At 43.3% G+C, this 24,910-nt stretch overlaps 1 protein-coding gene across 4 annotated transcripts in view; it reads right to left on the bottom strand.

The window, feature by feature from the left end:
* LOC126457023 (lactosylceramide 4-alpha-galactosyltransferase-like) overlaps positions 1 to 24,910 on the bottom strand; it is a 468,934-nt gene that overhangs the window by 181,372 nt on the left and 262,652 nt on the right. For all 4 annotated transcript variants that reach the window (XM_050092998.1, XM_050092997.1, XM_050092996.1 and 1 more), the window contains exon 2: positions 4,600 to 4,655. In XM_050092998.1, coding sequence (XP_049948955.1) covers positions 4,600 to 4,640 — 41 coding nt within the window. In that variant the 5' untranslated portion in view covers positions 4,641 to 4,655. The remainder of the gene's footprint in view (positions 1 to 4,599; positions 4,656 to 24,910) is intronic.

Raw genomic sequence — 24,910 nt, 5'->3', positions numbered from 1 at the left:
AAGTGTTTCGTAATAATATGTAATTTAATTATCAATTTCTATTATACATTGGTTACACAGTGTAGTGTAATGGTTACATAATAGATAAGTAAGTGTAGGATGTTGCTGCCCGCGGTAAGCCCGACGGGCCAGCAGCGTAGTCTCTTTGCGTTGTTTTTGCATTTCTTCTTCCATTCTGCCTTAGTTCGTTCTCGAATTCGCTCGGCACCTTAATTTTTAGGCTTTCTGGATTCTTTTCGACCAGAGCTTTCCTGTGACGTGTTTTCTATCAGTCTTTCTGGATTCTTTTCAACCAGAGCTTTCCTGTGACGCGTTTTCTTCAGTCTGAGCATATTTACGAGTCATATGATGGTTCAAATGGCTCTGAGCACTATGGGACTTAACATCTGAGGTCATCAGTCCCCTAGAACTTAGAACTACTTAAACCTAACTAACCTAAGGATATCACACACATCCATGCTCGAGGCAGGATTCGAACCTGTGACCGTAGCGGTCGCGCAGTTCCAGACTGAAGCGCCTAGAACCGCTCGGTCACAGCGGCCGGCGAGTCATATGAGACGACATCTTTCATTACTTTGTAGTTTTCAATTTAATACCGATTTTCATTTATATTCCGGTGAATACTTCGCAAGCCACCATATGGTGCGTGGCGGAGGGTACGTGGTACCCCTGCTAGTCATTTCTTTTCCAGTTCCACTCGGAAATGAAGCGAGGCATACACGGCTGTCTATGTGCCTCAGTACGAACCCTATTTTCTTCTTTTTTAAATCTTCGTTGTCCTTATGCGAAATATACGTAGGTGGCAGTCGAATCGTTCTGCAGTCAGCAAATGTCGGCACTCCAAAATTTTCTCAATAGAGTTTCACGAAAAGAACGTCATCTTGCCTCCATAGCTTCTCATTTGATTTCGCGAAGTATCTCGGTAATATTTGCGTGTTGATCGATCTTACTAGTAACAAATCTCCAGCCCGACTCTGAACTGCTTCGATGTCTTCAGTTAATCTAGACCTGGTGCATATCCCAAACTCGCGAGCAGTACTCAAGAATGAGTCGCATAGTGTCCTCTACAGGCGACCCACACTTTCGTAAAATTCTTCCAATAAATTGAAGTCGACCATTCGCCTTCCCTACTACAATCCTTACACGCTCCTTCCATTTCATATCGCTTTGCAGCGTTACACCCAGATATTTCAACGACGGGGCTGTGTCAATAAGCACTATACTAAGACCGTATTCAGACCTTAAGGGATTGTTTTTCCTGCTCATCTGCATTAACTTACGTTTTTCTACATTTAGAGGAACTGCCAGTCATCACTCTAACTACAAATTTTGTCTGATTTATCCTGCGCCCTCCTACAGCCACTCAACGTCGACACCTTACCGTACAGCACGACATCATCAACTAACAGCCGCTGTTCATTCTGTCCGTCAGATCATTATGTACACAGAGAATAGAAGCGGTTCTGTCACACTTCTCTGGGTTACTCCTGCCGATACCCTTGTCTTTTATCAACATTCGATGTCCAGGACAACGCAATGGGTTCTTTTCCTTAAGAAGTCTTAGAAGGATTCACATATCTGGGGACGTAATCTGTATCTTCGGACCTTCATTAACAGTCGGCAATGCGGCACTGTGTGAAACGCTTTCCGGAAATCTAAGACTATGGAATCTCCCTGTTGCCCTTCACCCATGGTTTGCACGATATTATGTGAGGAAATGTCAAGCTGAGTTTCGCACGAGCGATTCTTTCTAAATCCATGCTGATTTGTTGGCAGAAGCTTTTCCGTCTCAAGAAAGTTTGTTGTATTCGCAATCACAATATGGTGAAGAATTTTGCTGTAAACCGTCTACACTGGTACGATGACGTCATAGGCAAAACAAATACTACGAACACACGTACAGACCATTGTGGGCTCAACAGTATACGCCTTGTAAGTCTCGTAGCTATTAGCGATTCATATCTGGTGGTATTTTGTCACACAACAAAGTTAGACTGAGAAGCGAATGGACGTTTTCACAATGAAAGTAAACCTGCATTCTTGAGCGGCTGAGCGCCCTGTGTTTCCGATCGTGAACAGGGCGGTGAGGATCGGGTACACTGTAGAATCTACCAACATACCTCGAAGATTCACTTAAAGTTCAGACCGTGCATGCAGTGATAGCTCACGGTAAGATGGGTTCTCAGCCCTTGAAACCGGCCGCTGAATTGGCTTACACTACAGCGACATAATTCGGACAATCATCCACGACAGTGAGACAATACACTGAAGATCTGTCACGTACCGGATGGCTGTGTCGACCCGGACTGTACGCAATGTCTCCCCACGATCAGTTTGGCCTAAGGCGTCCACTATGAAAACTGTGGAAGCATAAGAGGTGGGTAAGGGAACATCTAGAATGGAACGTGAATCAACGGTGTCAGTTCCTCTACATCGAGTGCAAAATAGTCAGACGCATGATACTGTTGGTAGAAGAAACGTGCTTTGGTACGAAGTCGCCTGCACATTCAAGTACGCAGTCGCCGGGTTTCAGCAAGAAAGTGTGAGAGTCATGTTTTAGGCCCATATCATACACGGTTTTCGGACAACTCTCCTCGCATTCGAGGCTGATTTGGCGCTGTACATTACCGGAACAGGATGTTCCAGCCTATTTTTCACTCCTAAGATCTCGGCGACAGGGTCGGCTTTGACGACGATAATGCAAGAGCAGACTGCGCACAACTCGCGAACACGCGTCATTCAAGAGCCAAGAATCACGTGTGTTCATTAGCCAAGCTGTATCTGCTGACAACGACGAGTTGGAACTTCCAGAGTCGCAGGAAACTGCCTTAGGCTGCTTTCACAGCGGCGACTTCATCGTGGTAACAGCGTGGTTCAGTCTCTACAACGCGCGATTATTCGTGCGGTTGAGTTGCGCGGTTGAATCGCCGAGCACGCGACTGAACCGCGCAGCTGAAACTGAGTGGCGAGAACTGTCTGTGTGCTTGCCGAGCAAGTTACGGAAGGTGTCTGAGGAGAATATATTGCTTTTCGGTTTTTTGTTGAAAAGGAATTACAGACGTTAACGAAAGTATTGAATTTTCGCAGTTGCGGTGCAAATATTTTGCACATCTCCTCCCAAGCAATACATTTTTCAACCTTGCCTTCTACTGTTCCTGATCATATGGACGACATAGGAGACAATCCGAGCAACCCTCTTGTATTTTTTGCTATTGATGCTATCATTTACCATCTTAAAGTCGTCAGATGTTCATAAACCAATCGCAAAATGACGTAGACAAGGTATCTGTATGGTGCAAAAAACGGCAATTGACTCTAAATAATGAAAACTGTGAAGTTACCCACATGAGCACTAAAAGAAACCAGTCAGATGTCGTTTACACAAAAAACACACAAATCTAAAGGCTGTCGACACGTTTGATGTAGCGCCATTGCAACGATCCGCAACCAAGGGTCGTCGCGCAGCCCTTCCCATAACATGTGTTTATCTCGGAAAGTATGCGTTTAAGGACCTTTGTTTATTGGACTTACTTTTCTTGTCTCGATCAGTATTACCACCTCTCAAAGTATTCGACACCTTTTTTTGAACACCCTGTTTAAGCCATGATTGTTGGGGTAATTTCACGCACAGAGACCGAGTGCATCATTTTACCCCACTTCAGTTTGACACTAATGGAGGTAGGTAGCTAAATGCAATTTAATGAACGCATATTTAACAAGTCAAAATAACACAGTGAATCATTTTTATCAGAATGGGTCCCTCTGTTCAGATGAGGATGTACATCCGTAAAACATAGAGCGCTTCTTGGATGGCGGGTGAATAAGAAATGCCGTCAGTGCTGTTCATAACGGAAATTCTGACAGAGCGCCACCCGACAAAGTAGGCCAGAGGCAAAGGTGTATGCGTAGTATGTGGTGAATTTGAGAAAGATAGCGATAAATGGTACCTGTGTATTTCTTGTGCTTTTGGTATCATTCTGAATAGAGTGGGTGGGACAGCCCTCAAAACTGTAACTGTGACTCCTGTCTGAAGAAGCATTAGTTGTTCTTCAGATATGCAAGAGACCAGTCACTCGAATCTTCTTTATTTCTGTCACTATTTTGTCAGAAAACTATTTTTTTATATGTATTCCTCAGTTAACTAAGCTGATATTTTCGCCATTTACCATTTGAGAACTATGTTGTTCAGTGTTTTGCTTAATAAAAGTAATATTCAAAACATATATTTTGTACTGTACCCGGTATGTCGGGTAAAATGACACAGTCCGATGATGCTATACTTACCAGTTTCTTTTCTAAAGCATGGAGTTGTACGTTTATAGTTTTAAGATATGTTACAGTAAACCAATGTGGCCACTACTCTACGTAAATTGGAACCTCTAGGTGTTATATAATAAAGATTATAATCAAAATCCCTTAGGTGCGCAACCACCCCATTTTCCGCTAACTGTTTTTTAATAGTGTAGAGTAACGAACTGTTCATCTTCCACTTGCGAAGCCATTTTATTCTACCGTGACTGGACGCTGTACTATTCCTGGCAAGCTAGATTAAGATGCCAGAAATTTCTATGCAGGTAATTAATATTTTGTAGAACTCACCCACGGCGCTGGTCAGGGATCAATCTCTTTACGGCAGCCATCCATGACGGAATTTTCTGGAAAGAAATTCACAAATCGTTAAATACTATCTAACTTTTTTTCGCTGTTTGAAACTTTTCTTTAATTGTGCTACAGTTTGTCTCATCACACACCCGCCCTCAGCCCTTCCTGTTACAGCCACATATAGTAACTTAAAAGTTATACATGGAGAACTGCAATATTCACATTACCATCATCAGCTGTAATACGCACAGTTCGTCATTAAAATTGTACGAATGTCAAATAGGAACGCCATCGGTATGATTTCAGGTCATCTATGGAAATGATTCAGGGAGGCATTACGTCACAGACATTCGGTATCTTCGAGTGTTAGCTCTCATGATAGTATCCTGACACCATTTTCAATAAGAAAATGCTCTTTCCACACACATATTGTCTGAACTGCATGCTTGATGTTAACGTACGCTGTTTATAACATATACAATAAAAATTAAAGTCACACACGAGAGGGATGATTTTTTTATTTGATGTAGAAAATGTGAGAATAATAAAATTTATTAGATTTGCCATCAGACACAATACTTTCATCACTAACATTTTTGAAAGTAAAGTCCTGGGAAGGGAAAGAAGAGGATGGACCACGAAGAAATATTTGGAAGAAATCGAGAAGAGAACAGAATGTGACAGTTACATGTAACAATGAACAGCTAATGACAGAAGAAAGTTGTTGCATTCACAAGATTTTAGGCTTTAGACTATGTAATGTAAAATTACATATATTATTATTATAAAAAATAAATGAATTAGTCGTATTTTTGCACACTGTAAAGAAAATATGAGAATTTTAAATATCTCCTTTGCATAACGACAGGCTTTTACACCACATATTCCCGATCACTCCCTTATTCTCCTTCGTGACACTATGTACCCTCCCTCTCATTTACTACCCATCATTGTCGATTTATATGCTTTTGCAGTACGAATTGATGTTGGTAATATGTGCATCCCGAAAGAAAGGCTAGCAGACTTTCAAGGTTGCGGGGTGCTGTTGGAATTTCTTTATTGTATAACTCTTGGATGATAACTTTCATCTAAGGAATCTTGAACCATCGCCAGCTGTGAACACTAATGTATTACTACAATGAAACTTGCTAGCAGATTAAAACTGTGAGCCAGATCAAGACTCGAATTCTGGACCTTTGCCTTTCGCGGGCAAGTGCTCTACCGTGTGAACTGCCCAAGCACGACTCACGCCCAGTTCTCACAGCTTCACTTCTGCCAGTACCTCGTCTCCCACCTTCCAAACTTCACAGAAGCTCTCCTGCGAACCTTGCAGAACTAGCACTCCTAGAAGAAAGGATATTGAGGAGATATGGCTTAGCCACAGCCTGGGGGATGTTTCCAGAATGAGACTTTCACTCTGCAGCGGAGTGTGCGCTGTCCGCGAAAGGCAAAGGTCCCGAATTCGAGTCTCGGTCTGGCACATAGTTTTAATCTGCCAGCAAGTTTAATGTCAGCGCACACTCCGCTGCAGAGTGAAAATCTCATTCTGGTATTACTACAATGTAGAATTTTAGTAAATTATTTATCTTTTTGTTTATTTATTTAAACGGGTACTTACTATTTTGTATCCACATTTGAAATGTTCATTATATACGATCAAAACTAGACATTTATCATCGTTCTTACAAAATACCAGGTCTTTAAACTATTATTGCATGAATAATAAGTAAATGTATTATATTCTCATTAGTTCCTGTTAACGAGTTAGATAAATTTATAGCCATATGATGTTACGATCAAAAAAATACCGTTGGACAGTAAAGAACGACAGTGGAAGCAGACTGGTTACGAAGCTGGCAGGACGCAGTAAGTGTCCGGTACGAGCAATCGTAAACGTTGATCCGTTAGTATTACTCTTCCATCGGCAGTTATGAGCCAGATAGAGTTATACATGAGCAGCTTGAGGAATGGAAAAAAGAGACTCCAATACCAGCGCTGGTTCACATTCTACAGCTCATAAACACCAATTAAAGACATACAGCTCGTCAACATAATTTAAAGACAAAGTATAAGTTTCCGCCAGTACTGTATCCGGACGTGCCTAAGTAAAATTATTGGACCGTTGGAGTTGCTGGAAGGAATTTCCATAACAATCTTTCTTTATCCTGAAGCAGCGAACACGTAAAAGGATACTTACCTGCTGCGAAAAATAAACGCTTTTTTCAACATAAAGTTCTCAACAGTCCTCAGCAGTGAAATTTAAAAAAATCTCGCCACTCTAAAATTCATTCAATTTAAGTATGCATAGTTTAATTTCGAATGTGATATGTTATTTTAATTACTTATAAGCATAAATATTTTCCCTTCTTTCCTGTGCTGTGTTTATGAAAACAGTGTCGAATATGGGTTGCCTTGTTTGTCCCTGAGCGACAGTGGTTAGTATTGAAATGTACTCGTAGGTAAACAAATTAAGTAAGGTAATTTTGGTTCCGAATACTCTAAAGCGAGGTGTTGAGTGAAGTATATGTTGAATAGAGGTAACCTTGTTCATGTCACAGTAATTAAATTTTCCTGTGATAAAACACTGACCGAACAAAAAATGTTGGATGTCAATATTACTTCATACAAGTACACATCATGGGCGAATGTGTAAACGATTAGAGTTGCAGTTCTGTACATCAGGTAGAATGACCACCAGAGTGTGTTAGTGTTGTTCATGTTTTGTGTTGTTACCAGGCTCCGTAGGGTATATAAGAAGCATGAACAACGTCCGATGATGAGTGATCATTATGAAGGACAGAGAGATGCCGCGTACTCGTGTGAGATAGCATTATCAGCACCTCACAGAGTGAATGCTGTTTCATTCTGGGTCTAGAAATGGCTGGATGGCCGAATAGTGCAATATCCATATTGGTGAGGCATTTAGATGTGATGTTGATCCGATGTTGGAATAAATGGGATCGTGAGTGAAGGTGTACTCATCATCAAAGTTCTGGTCAGCCATGTCTGACCACTACAAGTGAGGATCATCGTATCATGCACCAAATACATTGTAACCCCTGCCAGTCCACCCCAGCCATCTGGCATCAAGTAATAGACTCCCTGCATCATTCTGTCATCCCACACTCTAATCGGAGGCTAGCTGCAGCCAGACTAGGAAATTAGCGTCCCGTATATCTGCTGCCGTTAATACTTTACCACAAACGGCAGCGTTTGGAGTGGAGCGAAAACCGGGGGTGAATGGTGACTAGTAGTGTTTAGTGATCAATCGCGGTTCTGCATTACTGTAGGCGGCCATCTTCGAGATTATGCCCGCCACCTGAGAAGAGGTATCCAACTCCCAAAGTTTTGGAAGGCCGTAACGGTGTTACTCCTGGTGTCATGGTGTGTAGAGCTATAAAGTATGGCTTCAGGTTACGTTGGTAGTGACTGAGGGGGAACTACACTACTGGCCATTAAAATTGCTACACCAAGAAGAAATGCAGATGATAAAGGGGTATTCATTGGACAAATATATTATACTAGATCTGACAAGTGATTACATTTTCACGCAATTTCGGTGCATAGATCCTGAGAAATCAGTACCCACAACAACCAGCTCTGGCCGTAATAACGGCCTTGATACGCCTGGGCATTGAGTCAAACAGAGCTTGGATGGCGTGTACAGGTACAGCTGCCCATGCAGCTTCAACACGATACCACAGTTCATCAAGAGTAGTGACTGGCGTATTGTGACGAGGCAGTTGCTCGGCTACCATAGACCAGACGTTTTGAGTTGGTGAGAGACCTGGAGAATGTGCTGGCCAGGGCAGCAGTCGACCATTTTCTGTATCCAGAAAGGTTCGTACAGGACCTGCAAAATGCGGTCGTGCATTATCCTGCTGAAATGTAGGGTTTCGCAGGGATAGAATGAAGGGTAGAGCCACGGGTCGTAACACATCTGAAATGTAACGTCCACGGTTCAAAGTGCCGTCAATGCGAACAAGAGGTGACCGAGACGTGTAACCTATTGCACCCCATACCATCACGCCCGGTTATACGCCAGTATGGCGATGACGAATACACGCTTCCAATGTGCGTCCACCGCAGTGTCGCCAAACACGGATGCGACCATCATGATGCTGTAAACAGAACTTGGATTCATCCGAAAAGATGACGTTTTACCATTCGTGCACCCAGGTTCGTCGTTGAGTATACCATCGCAGGCGCTCCTGTCCAAGATGCAGCGTCAAGGGTAACCACAGCCATGGTCTCCGAGCTGATAGTCCATGCTGCTGCAAACGTCGTCGAACTGTTCGTGCAGATGGTTGTTGTCTTGTAAACGTCCCCATCTGTTGACTCAGGGATCGAGACGTGGCTGCACGATCCGTTTCAGCCATGCGGATAAGATGTCTGTCATCTCGACTGCTACTGATACGAGGCCGTTGGGATTCAGCACGGCGTTCCGTATTACCCTCCTGAACCCACCGATTCCATATTCTGCTAACAGTCATTGGATCTCGACCAACGCGAGCAGCAATGTCGCGATACAATAAACCGCAATCGCGGTAGGCTACAATCAGACCTTTAACAAAGTCGGAAACGTGATGGTACGCATTTCTCCTCCTTACACGAGGCATCAGAACAACGTTTCACCAGGCAACGCCGGTCAATTGCTGTTTGTGTATGAGAAATCGGTTGGAAACTTTTCTCATGTCAGCACATTGTAGGTGTTGCCACCGGCGCCAACCTTGTGTGAATGCTGTGAAAAGCTAATCATTTTCATATCACAGCATCTTCTTCCTGTCGGTTAAATTCCGCGTCTGTAGCACGTCATCTTCGTGGTGTAGCAATTTTAATGGCCAGATAGTGTATAATGGAACAGAACACGTCACAGACGTCCTGTGTCCTCACGTATTATCTCACTTCCAACAGTTCAAATGGTTCAAATGGCTCTGATCACAATGGGAGTTAACATCTGTGGTCATCAGTCCTCTAGAACTTAGACCTACCTAAACCTAAGTAACCTAAGGACATCACACACATCCTTGCCCGAGGTAGGATTCTAACCTGTGACGGTAGCAGACGCGCGGTTCCTGACTGAAGCGCCTAGAACCTTTCGGCTATCATGGCATCATTTTTCAACAGTACGATGTTGACACGTGTTTCTAGGAACTGCATAATGTTGAGGTATTCCCGTGCTCTGCAAAATCCGCAGATCTGCCCCTATAGAACATGAGGGGCCAGTTCAGATGTTTAACTCTGTTTCAGTGCCAGTATTTAGGTTATAAAGGACTAGATGCAAGAGTTGTGGATCAGCTTGCCCCTGGAGAAGGTGCCACGCTTTATGGCACCGAATCAGTGCAAGCAGCCACGCCAAGAGGGTGCGTAATGTCATACTCACCAGTGGGCTCATATTGGAATGTTCTTTTTAAACTGGACTCGATACTATAATCACCGAAACAACATCACATACCTTCTCAACCTGTGAAGTCCATGTCGATTCGTCCTGCCCTTCTGGGTGCTTCACTTTTTTGCCAGGTATTGCATACAATTAATTACAAGCCATAGTTCCAAGAAGTTCAATAAGGACAGGAAGTCTCGGATCCACGAAAGTATATTACAATAAGGCGAGACAGTCCAGAATTTAAAGCAGTTTTGATAACAGTTCTTGAGCTGTTTGTGAATTAATGCTACGTTTTTCTTCAATGTGTTTGAAACAACATTTGTCGTCACAAACTGGTGACCGTTTGCATCTCAGGCTACTGTGTAGCGAAACCGGCTCTGATAAGATTACTCTACCGAATTTTGACTGTGAATGTTCTTATTGATATCTTTCTCCCATGTTTTCTGAATCTCAAGCATACTGATACATCATTGAAGACATAACAGTTTCTGACTAGTTGAGAAGGCATGAATACCGAGAGCTACTTTGGAAGCAGCAATGTGGCCCGGTAGTAAAGCCAGCACGCCTGCATGATCTTGGCGTATGTCCCATTTGAACGACACAAAGCAGTCTAGTCTGTTCCTACCTGTGTTTTCTATTGGCCTTCAGCGAGCGACTGTTGCTTTTGCTTCCATATTTTTTTCTATTGAAGACTGATTTCGAAACTTGTTTGCAAGTTGTTTTCTGATCTCATTTTCATGCAACTGCTTACAAAAGAATGGTGTGATTCTGGCTTTAATTTGTAATATTTGCCAGCAACTTTTTCAGATCATTGGTGTGTCTTTGCTTGTGTTCAGACTTAATGAGGTAGTTAGCTTTCGATGTACGTGATACAGAGTTGAGGTTTCGTTAATCCATACGGGTTGTCGGCGTGCTGAATACATCATACTCATGTTCATATAAATGTTCCAATGGATTTCTAATGTGTCTAGCAATTTTCTTTTTTCAATTATCTCTTATGTGGTGACCCTGTACGCTGTGTGGAATATGTACAGACAACTGCATTCCTTCTTGTATCAGTGATTGCGGTTTGAGTCGCAATTATTACGAACTGAACTGAAGCTTCTATTATTTATTTACATTCCACTGTCACTGATGAATTCATGTTTAAAGCTACGACTACTAACATGACATTGTATGCATTTTGCACTTTATGCTTTAAATATGAATTCTCATTCGTATTCTTCCTTTAGCAGATATGTTAGTCGGTGCGAGGTAACGCTTATCACACACAGCACTGAGACTTGTTCCGACTGAAAATACCTCTTTAAATTTTTTCATCGATCTTTTAGTTACCTGCACACACTATTTCTTTACATTTGTTAATAATTTATTATTTTGCAGGTTTTTGTTTACTGGCGAAAATAGAGACACTAATGTACGAATATTTCTTGCTATAAATTTGCATGTAATTATCGTAATGCAATTGTTGATTAGGCAACCAATGACGTTATTTTACTGCTGCGCATTAGTGCACAGCAACTTGGTATACCCTCTCGATATGGACTATTTATCTTCATATAAATTCATTTTTTAAAATTAGTTATCACTACGATCACTTTCCAAGTAGTTCAGTACAGTACTTTTCACTGACAGACAACTTACAGCTGCTTTCTTTTCAGAAATATTAAAATAATCAGTCATAGTTCACTCTAATTGTAAAATAATTCATTCTGTCGTACTGCTTCAAGACCAGAGGTTAATCTGCTGTGATAGTTTTACATTATATTTTCATTCAGTATAAAATTTTATATTTCATGAAAAATATCTTCAATAAAATTTACTACGCGGACTTCACAGTTTCAAATAATTTTATTGCACATCGTGATATACAAGAAATTGCCACGTAGTAAAACTAAGCGACTCAGCTACCACAAAACACCGGGACTATTGCTGTACAACGTTTCATTTCGAAAACATGCGTATTTAGTTAATGTCACTCTCAATACACTTTCCTCCTCCAACCCTACGATGCTTATTGTGAATTTTCCATTGATGGAAACAATGCTGGTAGTCTTTCACAGTCAGCTCCTTATCGACACGTGCCGCTGTTTCTTTCACTGCTGCAACGGAATGATATCCTGTTCCTTTCAGTGCAGATTGATTAAGGGGAATAGACAAAAGTCACGTGGTGCTAGGTCAGGCGAATAAGGTGGGTTTTATATCAGTGGGATACTATACTTCGCTAGAAACCTTTTAACAGACAATGCGGTATGAGCCGGTGCGTTTTCTTCATGCAGAACCCATGGCTTGTTCTTCCACAATTCGGGCTTTTTTTCTCATTTTCTCACGTAGTTGAGCAAGAACTTCAAGGTAGTAATATTCATTAATAGTTTGGAATTCAGGAACCCAGGGTAGATACTAAATTCCATGAAAATCGAAAACAATAATCATCATCGCTTTCAATATTGATTCGTTCATTAAAGCTTTTTCGCTCTCGGTGAAGCTGGGCCTTTCCATTACATTGACTGACGCTTAGTTTCTCGATCATAAGTGAAAAACCAAGATTTGTCATATGTTGTCACTGTTTCCCAGAAATACGGATCCTTTTCAGTGGTATTCAAAGTGTCAGTAAGAACATTTTTACGCACTTCTTTTTGTTTGAGGGTGATAATTTTCGGCACCAGTATCTCATGTTAAATTGGTTACTTAAAATTTGCCTTGCGCGTTCTTTGTCAATTCCTACAGTTTCAGCAATCGCTCGAATAGTCAAGCGACGGTCAGATTGAATCATATTATCTACTTTTTCGATATTTTCATTCGTTTTTGACGTTGAAGAGTGTTCCAGGTGTGAGTCATCTTCAACGTCTTCTCGGCCATCTCAGAAACGCTTGAGCTGCACCAAAACTCACATACGTGATAAGCAGTCTTCGGGATACACTTCTTTTAGTAAAGGTTTCACTACCTAGTTTTTCGCGTTTCATGAGAAACTTAATGACAATTCGTTGCTCTATTAACACACTTATCATTTTTCCGGGAAACAAAATAACATCTCTTACACAAACGAAGGCCATGACCACAAGGATTGGTCTACAGACACCAGAGATGCTACGTTCGACTGAGAAGGCTTCATACTTCGCAGCTGTTTGTCGTTCATCTTTGGCACACTCGTACTTCCTCTGTGATAGCATAGTCCCATTATTTTATAGCCATACCTCGTAAATGTGGAAGTAATCTTGGCTACATGAAAACTTAATACAGCATGAACATTAAAATTTTATTCATTTTTTTCATTACTGTAAACGGTCAGCATAGAGGATGTCGTGTAACCTCGAGCTGCTTCTTGCGGTAGACGACCGTTGATCCAGTGATAATTTTATCCTGTGACGGGAAATTCCCGTGGACCATGAGGAAATAGCCATCAGCTCTTGGCCAACTTTTGCGTCACTCAGGTAACAAAGAAAACACAAAACAAACAAACTGTAAATTTTCATATTAAATTGTTACTGCTGCAAAAACCATTAACATGCATATGTAAGATATAATACTGGGCGCCTTACGACATGCCATGGAGGCGAAATACAGGGTGATTCAAAAAGAATACCACAACTTTAGAAATTTAAAACTCTGCAACGACAAAAGGCAGAGCTAAGCACTATCTGTCGGCGAATTAAGGGAGCTATAAAGTTTCATTTAGTTGTACATTTGTTCGTCATTTCAGCCAATAAAGTTTTTGGTCCCTTTTTCTTCGAAGGTGCTACTGTAACTGGACTACAGTATCTGGAGATGTTAGAGAATTGGCTGTTCCCTCAGCTCGAAGCACAACAATTCATATTTCAGCAGGATGGAGCGCCAGCACATTGGCACTTATCTGTCCGTAACTACCTGAACGTCAACTACCCGAGGCGGTGGATCGGCGGCCAGGCAGCCCGTGACAGAGCACTTCATCACTGGCCTCCAAGAAGCCCTGATCTTACCCCCTGCGATTTTTTTCTTATGGGGGTATGTTAAGGATATGGTGTTTCGGCCACCTCTCCCAGCCACCATTGATGATTTGAAACGAGAAATAACAGCAGCTATCCAAACTGTTACGCCTGATATGCTACAGAGAGTGTGGAACGAGTTGGAGTATCGGGTTGATATTGCTCGTGAGTCTGGAGGGGGCCATATTGAACATCTCTGAACTTGTTTTTGAGTGAAAAAAAACCTTTTTAAATACTCTTTGTAATGATGTATAACAGAAGGTTATATTATGTTTCTTTCATTAAATACACATTTTTAAAGTTGTGGTATTCTTTTTGAATCACCCTGTAGTTCCGCAGTCGTGCAGCCTAAATTCTGATTACTACAGAAACACAACTGCAGCGGTACAAACTTCTTTCGGAACCGCAGCAGCAGAAACGTATTGTTATTCGTTGCATACTTCACAGGTTAGGAGGTAAGAGACGGTGCGGAGATTCCGAGAATCCTTGCTGTTTACCATATCGTGTTCGACGTGATTGCTTTGAATCTTTATATTTCAGATTTTGTACAGAAAGGTATTAGCTTATCAGACGGAGCCGAGCATGCTCACTGCACATGATTCACCTATAAGGTTGCTCGTATATACTAGACGTTTCCTGAGCCAGATTATGAAACTGCTGGAAGTAACTTTGATCACAAAATTAACTCAAGTATTCATTCGTTCCCACAATTTTTTCGCTCAAAGTAAGCACTAACTACTCTTCAACATGCTTTTCAAATATGTTCAGACTGTGTTATGCATTAGTTGTTGGGTCAAAAATTTTAGCAAAACGTTGCACGCATTCAGGGAATTTTTTTCAGATGAAATACTTTCAGCTAATCAGAGCAATACACAAAAGAGTAGCTGACTTATCATATTTAACTCAAAAACGTGATGCACCTAGCAAACAAAAGCGCAAAAAATATAAATTACGAAAATCCCACGAATATCTTTGTAAACTAAGCCAAACAAATAGTAATGTTGCCAAAATATAATTGAAAAAGTATGCGCGTTGTCGCAACATCGGGAATGTTCAAGAACGTTAACATTAGTGTGAATAATAAGTTCCATCATTGTACAGCTGTCAGATTTAGAACTCCCAGTTTGTTTGGACCTTGCAGGAACTAGAAATAAGTTACTTTGTTCTGACCGGTCTGAGCTAGAAACAATGATGGACGCGAGATAGTGTACCTCTTACCATAGACTCTATATAAATACTCTATATACATGCTCTCTACAAATACTCTATACAAATGCTCTCTTTACAAATACTCTTTACAAATACTCTATACAAATACTACGGCACTACAACCTGGCAGTCGGCGGCAGCAGAAACGAAATAGGACTTGACCGCCTGAGGGTCGAGGAGCGGTGCAGGGAACAAACGAGTTCCGACTTACTCTCCCAGGCCTACCAGTCCACACTTCTGTGCATAACTGACACACACTAATAGAGATCACCGACCCAGAATCGTACACCTGGCCGACCAGGATTAATCTCTTCACCCATTCGAAAATCAGATAATTACTTGAATAATAATACATTTTTAATAGAAAACGTTTTTAAATTTAACTAAAAAGTATAAAACAGTCAGGGATGAACACAGAAATCAGTTGCATATCAATCTCTATTTTATTCCAGATCTAGTTGGATATCACCTGTAGTATAGCTGCGTTTAGTAACGAGTTAAACAGACACAGAAAGCTTGTAAAAGCACCTGTTGTTAAATCGATCTTAAACTTCACAGTGACATTTGAGCTAGGGACAGCTTAAGGGCCGGCAGGTGTAGCCGAGCGGTTCTAGACGCTACGTTTGGAACCACGCGACCTCTACGGTCGCAGGTTCTAATCCTGCATCGGGCATGGATGTGTGTGTTATCCTTAGGTCAGTTAGGTTTAAGTAGTTCTAAGTTCTAGGGGACTGATGGCCTCAGATGTCCCATAGTGCTCAGAGCCATTTGAACCATTTGAACAGTTTAAGGTCATTTTAACAAGCTTTCTGGGTGGGTCTCTATGACTCGCTACAAAAAGCACTGATGATGGCTACACTGTAGCCAAAATCTAGCTAGATCTGCAATAAAATACAGATTAACACAAGGCTGACTGCTGTGTTAACCGTGATTATAATTATTTCGGTCGCTGAACACAACGGATCCTAATGGAAACCAATGTGAAGTATGAAATAATTTCTCCTAGTCCCATACGGATTGCTAAACCACACAGAGAGTTACGAAAATTTGTGACTGATTTTTAATAGCTATGAAAATACTTATAAGATTTATTAAGAATATCGTGAGGTGCATGCAGTAGATAACTGATGTGTGAATACTTCACCTCCTGACTGTTATCTTTTGCATGCACCCCATGTTTTCCGTTAAAAATCTGACAAGTATTTTCGTAGGTACTACAAATTTTCAGGACTATCAGTATAGGGTTAGGAATCTGTATGGGACTAGAAGAACTTTTTTCATATCTTTTAGTCCAGTTTCAAAAAGTGTCATGTTTAAAATTTATTTTTATTTAAACAATTATTTTCTGCGTTTTGGTCTTGCGTATGTGAAATTTCTCAATGGATTTCAAACATTTTGATGAGATTATAAGAGAGATAAGTGATAAATTTCAAGTTTATTTCAGTGTTTTTTCTCCTGTTCTTATCTGAAATATACTGGTGTCATACCTGCCTGCCAATAATACATGAATCTGTTACACTTCTATTTTTCTAAAAAAATAAAATTCCGTTATCCCACCTTGGTGAGTTCAAAAACGTGCCGGAAGGCATGGAACTCGATCATAGCCTGTGGACAGCACTGCTACATCTACGAGTGCTGGCGACGCAACTGCAGCGCTGGTGACAGAGCCATGCCGATCTTTAAGCTAGCAGCGCAGTGGCTCACTCACTATTCAATCATGATTCCGCTGCGCTCTTGTATGGTTGTCGCTACGCATCGTTGTCTTGGTCACAGGATACGCTACAACTTAGGTTTTGGCTTGGTTTACTGATTGGACCTCTTATTCCGCCGCGTCGTCCCCTCTCCTCCTGTTTACATTCGACGACTAGCTGTTAACGACCTTGGCCGGTCGGCCAGTTTCTGCGAGTACTCAATCCAGTTCCCGGTTTTCTCAGATTCCGGTCGCAGTGAAAGGTTAGCAGCGTCCCATGGACGCCAAACACGTGAAATGCAGGAGCAATAGCAACAGCAGCTCCAACAGTAAAGAGAGTTACTCCATCAGGAAATTCTGCTTTTGAAGGATCAGCTACAGATTCAGATTACCCCCCCCCCCCTCCCCATACTGGCAGCAGTTACTTCCCACGCAGACGGACCCCCCGACCCCGCATTTCCGCCTTTCAATGACGCCAAAGAGGACTGAGACACGTATTTGCAGTAGCTGAAGCCACCTTTCGGGCCTCTGATGATGCTCCCCAACGCTCGCTGTTTCAGCCTTGAGGTAACGTGGAGATGTTTCTCTTACTGAAGAAGTTGTCTCCCTCTCTAATCCAGCTGCACGTACTTTTGAGGTGTCGTGCTCGTTGCTTTCGAATTACACTAGTGGCCATTAAAATTGCTACACCAAGAAGAAATGCAGATGATAAACGGGTATATTATACTAGAACTGACAAGTGATTACATTTTCACGCAATTTCGGTGCATAGATCCTGAGAAATCAGTACCCACAACAACCAGCTCTGGCCGTAATAACGGCCTTGATACGCCTGGGCATTGAGTCAAACACAGCCTGGATGGCGCGTACAGGTACAGCTGCCCAGGCAGCTTCAACACGATACAACAGTTCATCAAGAGTAGTGACTGGCGTATTGTAACGAGCCAGTTGCTCGGCTACCATCGACCAGACGTTTTGAGTTGGTGAGAGATCTGGAGAATGTGCTGGCCAGGGCAGCAGTCGACCATTTTCTGTATCCAGAAAGGTCCGTACAGGACCTGCAAAATGCGGTCGTGCATTATCCTGCTGAAATGTAGGGTTTCGCAGGGATAGAATGAAGGGTAGAGCCACGGGTCGTAACACATCTGAAATGTAAAGTCCACGGTTCAAAGTGCCGTCAATGCGAACAAGAGGTGACCGAGACGTGTAACCTATTGCACCCCATACCATCACGCCCGGTTATACGCCAGTAGGGGCGATGACGAATACACGCCTCCAATGTGCGTCCACCGCGATGTCACCAAACACGGATGCGACCATCATGATGATGTAAACATAACCTGGATTCATCCGAAAAATGACGTTTTGGCATTCGTGCACCCAGGTTCGTCGTTGAGTATACCATCGCAGGCGCTCCTGTCTAAGATGCAGCGTCAAGGGTAACCACAGCCATGGTCTCCGAGCTGATAGCCCATGCTGCTGCAAACGTCGTCGAACTGTTCGCGTAGATGGTTGTTGTCTTGTAAACGTCCCCATCTGTTGACTCAGGGATCGAGACGTGGTTGCACGATCCGTTTCAGCCATGCGGATAAGATGCCTGTCATCTCGACTGCTAGTGATACGAGGCCGTTGGGATCCAGCACGGCGTTCCGTATTACCCTCCTGAACCCACCGATTCCATATTCTGCTAACAGTCATTGGATCTCGACCAACGCGAGCAGCAATGTCGCGATACGATAAACCGCAATCGCGATAGGCTTCCTACCGAACTTTATCAAAGTCGTAAACGTGATGGTACGCATTTCTTCTCCTTACACGAGGCATCATAACAACGTTTGACCAGGCAACGCCGGTCAACTGCTGTTTGTGTATGAGAAATCGGTTGGGAACTTCCCTCATGTCAGCACATTGTAGGTGTCGCCACCGGCGCCAACCTTGTGTGAATGATCTGAAAAGCTAATCGTTTGCATATCACAGCATCTTCTTCCTGTCGGTTAAATTTCACGTCTGTAGCACGTCACCTTCGTGGTGTAGCAATTTTAATGGCCAGGAGCGTATTATTGGCAACAGTTCCATGTGATCGTATTGCGACTACTCGCATAAGCAATCTCTCACGCTCTTGGTTACCTGATTTGTAAGTTTGAGTCGCAATTGCAGTGTCGTTTGTGCGAACCCAGCTTGCAAAACCACTTATGCAGCTCCTGGATTCGAGATGTAGTGTTACAGTTGGCTACGGATTCAGAATTGTACCGGCGTAACGTCAAGCGTCGGTACATCGGTCAAGAACGTTAGAGCAAAGAGGGCTGTGAGACGACGTCAGACAATAGTACGCTGACCGACCCCTGTCTAGGACGACGAGACAGTAGCGCCATCTACATGAAGAGGACATGAGCGCCGCGGCGCCTGGCCGCAGCCCAGTGGAAGTCTAACCGACCTACGAGCTCTGCAGCGGTGGCTTATGAACTGTATTGTTTCACTTGTATTAGGAATTGTATACACTGAAGAGACTTCTTATTTGACTGTCGCCAATTGCTTGCTACATACATTGTAAATTCCCAAAGTTAAGTATTGTCACTTACCTTACTGTAATAAAAATTCATTAACACGATTTGCTTGAAATGATGTACCGATCCGAGAAAGGTTTCCTAGGCACCCTGTATTAGGCGAGTGGACAGGACGTGACATTGGAGACGACGAGGATGGGATACGTCGGACGGGCATGTTGGAAGAAACAAATGCAGGCAAGGCTAACAATTTTGTTGCACATATTACCATGAGAGGCAATGCTCAGCCGAAATTTTGCCGGGCCAGAACTGTTCGCATTGCATTACGGGACAAAGTCGCTGCCGAACTTAAAGAATTGCAAGACAGCGGAGATATTGCGCCCATACAAGGTAGTCAATGGGCTAGTCCACTGGTTTTGCTCCGCAAACCTTCTGGTCGCGTTCGCCTCTGTGTTGACTTTAAATCTTCAGTCAACCCACAAACTGTGATTGATACTAACCCATTGCCACGCCCAGAGGATCTCATGGACATATTAGGTGCTGGTCGTTACTTTTCTAAAATTCATTTGCGTGACGCATATCTTCAAATACCACTAGATGAAGAATCTCAAAAAGTGTGTGTTGTGAACACTCATTACGGCTTGTTTCAATATCCGCGTTTGCGTTTTGGCAGTGCTTCCGCACCCGCCATTTTCCAACGGTTTTAGGAGCAACTGACTGCCCAAGTACCAAATTGTTCAAACTATTTGGACGATATTGTCGTATCAGGTCGTACATCTGAAGAACACATTGCAAATTTGCGTGCTTTATTTCGTGTGTTATCTGATGCAGGACTAAAGTGTAGGCTGGAAAAGTGTGATTTTTTTAAGCTTGAACTACAGTACCTTGGTCATCTTATAAACAGTCAAGGTGTGCATCCTCTTCAGTCACATTTGTTAGCCAGACGAGACCTGCCAGTTCCCCGCAATGTCACAGAATTTCAGTCAGTGTTACAGAAAATGAACTATTATATCCGCTTCGTACCGATTGCTGCACAAATCGCAGCTCTATTGCATCGCTTGCGTTGCAAGAATGTCCTCTTTGTTTGGGCAGCTGAGTGCCAAGAAGCTTTTCAAAAACTTAAAGATGCATTGCTCAGTGATCGCTACTTAGTTCACTTTGATCCTAACAAAGCTGGCCGGCGTGGCCGAGCTTCAGTCTGGAACCGCGCGACCACTACGGTCGCAGATTCTTATCCTGCCTCGGGCATGGATGTATGTGATGTCCTTAGGTTAGTTAGGTTTACGTAGTTGTAAGTTCTAGGGGACTGATGACCTCAGATGTTACGTCCCATAGTGCTCAGAGCCATTTGAACCATTTTTGATCCTAACAAACCAGTGGTGTTGCAAATTGACGCTCCCTCTTATGGAATTGGTGCAATGCTTTCGCGCAGAAAAAGACAGCCCTATTGCTTTCGCATCAAAAGTGTTGTCCAAAGCTCAACGTAACTATTCACAAATAGAGAAAGAGGCATTGGCTATTGTGTATGGTGTCACCAAATTCCACCACTACTCGCATGGCAGAAAATTCTACTTAATAACGGATCACAAGCCATTGCAGTCCTTGTATCATGCGACGAAACCGGTTCCTGTACGAATTGCCCAAAAATTCAAGGATGGGCTTTGTTGTTGTTTCAACACCAGTACGAGATTGTGTATCGTCCGACAGCTAAACATGGTCATGCGGATGCACTTTCACGTCTTCCTCACACAGAATTTGACGCTTCTGCTGCATCTTGTTGTCATATCGATGCTGACGATTCTTAATTACTTAAATCTTTATTCTGAATTATGGGAAAATTGCACAGACCACGGAAGATGATTCAGATTTGAACATTTTGCTACAATACATTCGCACATCTTGGCCTCCCTCTCTGCATAGCACGTAGAACTCTAAAGTGCAACGATACTTTGCACGTCGGCATAGCCTCGCTATACAGAAAGGTGTGATTCTTGTTCAAAATGACAGTGGACAGTGTTGATTCCTAAAGTTTTGTAAAACGAAGTGTTGCCGTTACTTCACCAAGGACACTTGAGGATTGTTCGTACGAAACAGTTAGCGCGTCGACACTGTACCTGGCAGGGTACGGACACCCAAATAGAACAGATGATGTCACAGTGTCACTCATGTGCGGAAAATCAGTCCGCTCCGCCACAAAAATTCTCTGCTTGGCCTAAGTCGCAATCACCATGGCAAGGTGTGCACATAGACTATGCGGGACCTTTTTGGAACACTTGTTTGACTGTGGCAGACTCATACAGCAAGTTTCCTTTTTCTGTGCCAATGAACTCGACAGCGTCGCGTAGCACAGTTCAGGCGCTCTCCTCTGTTTTTTTGCCTCGAAGGTTTGTCTGAAGTCATAGTGTCGGACAACTGCCCTCAGTTCACTTCACACGAATTTGAAACATTTTGTGAACGCAATAGCATGCAGCATCTACCAAGTGCATCGTTCCATCCACAGTCAAAAGGCGAAGCGGAACGTTTTGTCAGAATATTCAAGCAGCAGATAGCCAAACGTCGCACCACAGACACCAGGGATCAAGTATCGCCATTGTTTCTCGCCTCCTACCGTTCACATCAGATCCACGAATCCCGAGAACACCGCGGCCACAGCAACCGCCAGAAGGTGTCATCACGACACCGCAGGACGACCCCATGGAGCCTTCGCCACCTCCGCCTCCTCTCTCCCTACCGATGGAGCTGGACCCGCCCAGGTTGCAGCAGCCACCGCCTTCGTCACTCAGACACGTACCCTTCTGGTCGTTTCCGGGGGACGTTTCCGCCAGAATGAAGGCCGGATAGCGGGGTAGGTCCAGAACCTGACGTCCCCTGTAACCACAGCTTCTGATCCGGAGTAACATTCACACTCCTGCCTCCTCCGCCGTTGTCGAACTCTCTATACGACGACTGTCCGTCACCTTGTGGGGAGGAATGTTCCGGCGTAACGTCAAGTGGCGGCAAGTCGGTCAAGAACGTTAGAGCAGAGAGGGCTGTGAGACGACGTCAGCCACCAGTTCGCTGACCGACCCCTCTCTAGGACGACGACGAGGCAGTGGCACCATCTACACGAAGAGGACGCAAGCGCCGCGCCACCTGGCCGCAGCCCAGTGGAAGTCTAACCGACCTACGAGCTCTGCAGCAGTGACTTACGAACTGTATTGTTTCACTTGTATAAGGAATTGTATACACTGAGGACACTTCTTAATTTGACTGTCGCCAATTGCTTGCGACACGATTGTAAATTACCAAAGTATTGTCATTTATCGTACTAAGATAAAAATTCACTAATACGATTTGCTTGAATTGCTGTCTAGCGATCCAAGAAAGCAGGTTTCCTAGGCACCCTATATTAGACGAGTGGGCAAGACAGAACAAGAAGTAGACACTGTCGTTCTCAAGATGGACGATATTTTGAAAATCGTGCACTCTTTCGAAATAGCGTAGGCAGCATATGAGCGCCTCATGATTCGGCAACTAGTAGCAGTTGATTCAGACGCCACATCACCTCCTAGGAGGGTGGGGGGGAGGGTGGGGAGGGGTTTGCGGCATTCTCGCAACACGCTTTCCCGATGACGACACCACGTTTCGTCAATATCTGGTGTGTCGATGACCTCTGAACAGCCGGCCACACCCTATTGGTACGGGTGACGGTGTCTTCTATTTTGTCTAGACTCCTTCGTGGCACACCCACATGTGAACTGTCTATATTGATTCCCACATTGCCCCATAGTGGGACAGATGGGCATCTCCAAGCTAAGAGCTTCAGGACAGTCAGATCCCTGTCATCCACATGTATCAAGGGATGGGCCATGAACTTCAAGTGGTTGTTCCCCAGGGCGATCCTAACTCTACCAAGTTGTTCATCATTCTTACAACTGCGCATCAGGATATCCATTTCCAGGTGGACGCGGGATCTACCGTTTCCTTATGCTCATGTGGGTTCCCCAACACAGGCACCATTCTCCCACACCTTCGTCATATATAGTGACAGTTCAGTTCCCTTCTGAGGTCAGTTCACAATTACAGCTGCCTGCAAAAAGGCCACAAACCTTCTCACGGTTTAGATTCGCCATTAGTGACAAGGTTCAGGTCATTCTGATACAAAGTCCATCCTAGCTTGTACTAGCTATCTCAGTGACTTCATTGTCATGGACAATTTCCATCAAGATACCTTGCACAACCTTTGCTGCCTCTTTACTAGGTTGCGTGATAAGGGCTCAAGTACTGCTTACTGAAATATCACATTTTTTCAGGAGCATGTGGAATACCTTGGATACTTGCTCAACAAAGAATGTATCCAGCCCACTGACTGCAACATCACAGCTGTTGACTCTTTAATCCGCCCCCCAAAACTTACAGAAACGGCAGATTATTTTAGGATATGTGAATTATTATTCTAAGTTCCTCCTTGCACTGGCTGCAGCTGCAGGGCGACCTCCACCTTGACGGCCTATCAGTACTCACGGCCACCCAGTAAAGCTACCACCACAGCGGCTCAGTCTTCAGTCGTGATTCCACTGTGGCCTTGTATTCTTGGCACTAAGGATTGTTGACTTGGTTACAGATTTCGCTATGCCTAAGATTTTTATTTAGATTACTCGTTGGATTTGTTATTCTTCTGTGCCACCTCTGTTGCCTGTATTCCTATTGTTGTTGTCCTGTTTCCTCCTGACGTCTCACTGTTGATGGCCTTTGCCCAGTTTTGCAGGTTCTCACGCCATTCCCGGTCTTGTCAGATTCTGGCCACAATAAAAATAAAGACACAAGCAAAATTAATTTTCTATGATCTTTTACAAGATTCGTATTTTAGATTTTTATTGTTGCAAATTATTGCAATGAGGGCCTGACAAGGATCAGGAATGAGCAAAAAAGCAGCAGAGGCTGGGCGACTGGCAAGGATTCATCAGCAATGATTAGCTAAGAGTCAGCAGGAGTACAACAACGAGAGGAAATCAGACAACAGAGATGGCACTGCGGGATGAGGAAGTTCAGATGAGTAACCTAAGAGTGAAAACCTAAAGGTAAAGCAATCTGAGACCAAATCAACGGCGTATAATGAGAATGATACCATAGCATAGTAAATACACAACTGAAGGCAAAGCCATCATGTGGCTAGCTTTGTGCAGCAGCAAGTAATATTTTGCCAGCAAGTTGGCTGTGGCCCTGTGGTGCCATGCATACTGACTGGAATGAATTCCGATTCAACCCTCACAGCACAATAGTCCTGCAGGGAAGCGGAGATGTAAGGCATTACCAACCATCCCCCCCCCCCCCTATGAAATCTAGATGAAGCAGACAGACAAAAAGCGAGTTATTTTGCATTGTCATCTGGTTCTGAGCTACGTTTAAAATTTCAAGTCTCTACGTCATTGGGAACATACGTTAAAATCAATTACAAAACTTGCACTGAACAGGCAGACAAGAAAGCGACCTAATAAAGCGACTTAAAAAGAAAACAATGATCACGGCACAAGCCATGTTCCAAGATGGCTGCTCGGTGTGATACGTAGGTCTATTT

The sequence above is a fragment of the Schistocerca serialis genome, chromosome 2 (assembly GCF_023864345.2).
Source record: "Schistocerca serialis cubense isolate TAMUIC-IGC-003099 chromosome 2, iqSchSeri2.2, whole genome shotgun sequence".
Lineage (NCBI taxonomy): Eukaryota > Metazoa > Arthropoda > Insecta > Orthoptera > Acrididae > Schistocerca > Schistocerca serialis.
The sequence above is the reverse complement of the archived record's forward strand: the minus strand, read 5'-3'. Positions and strand labels throughout refer to the sequence as shown.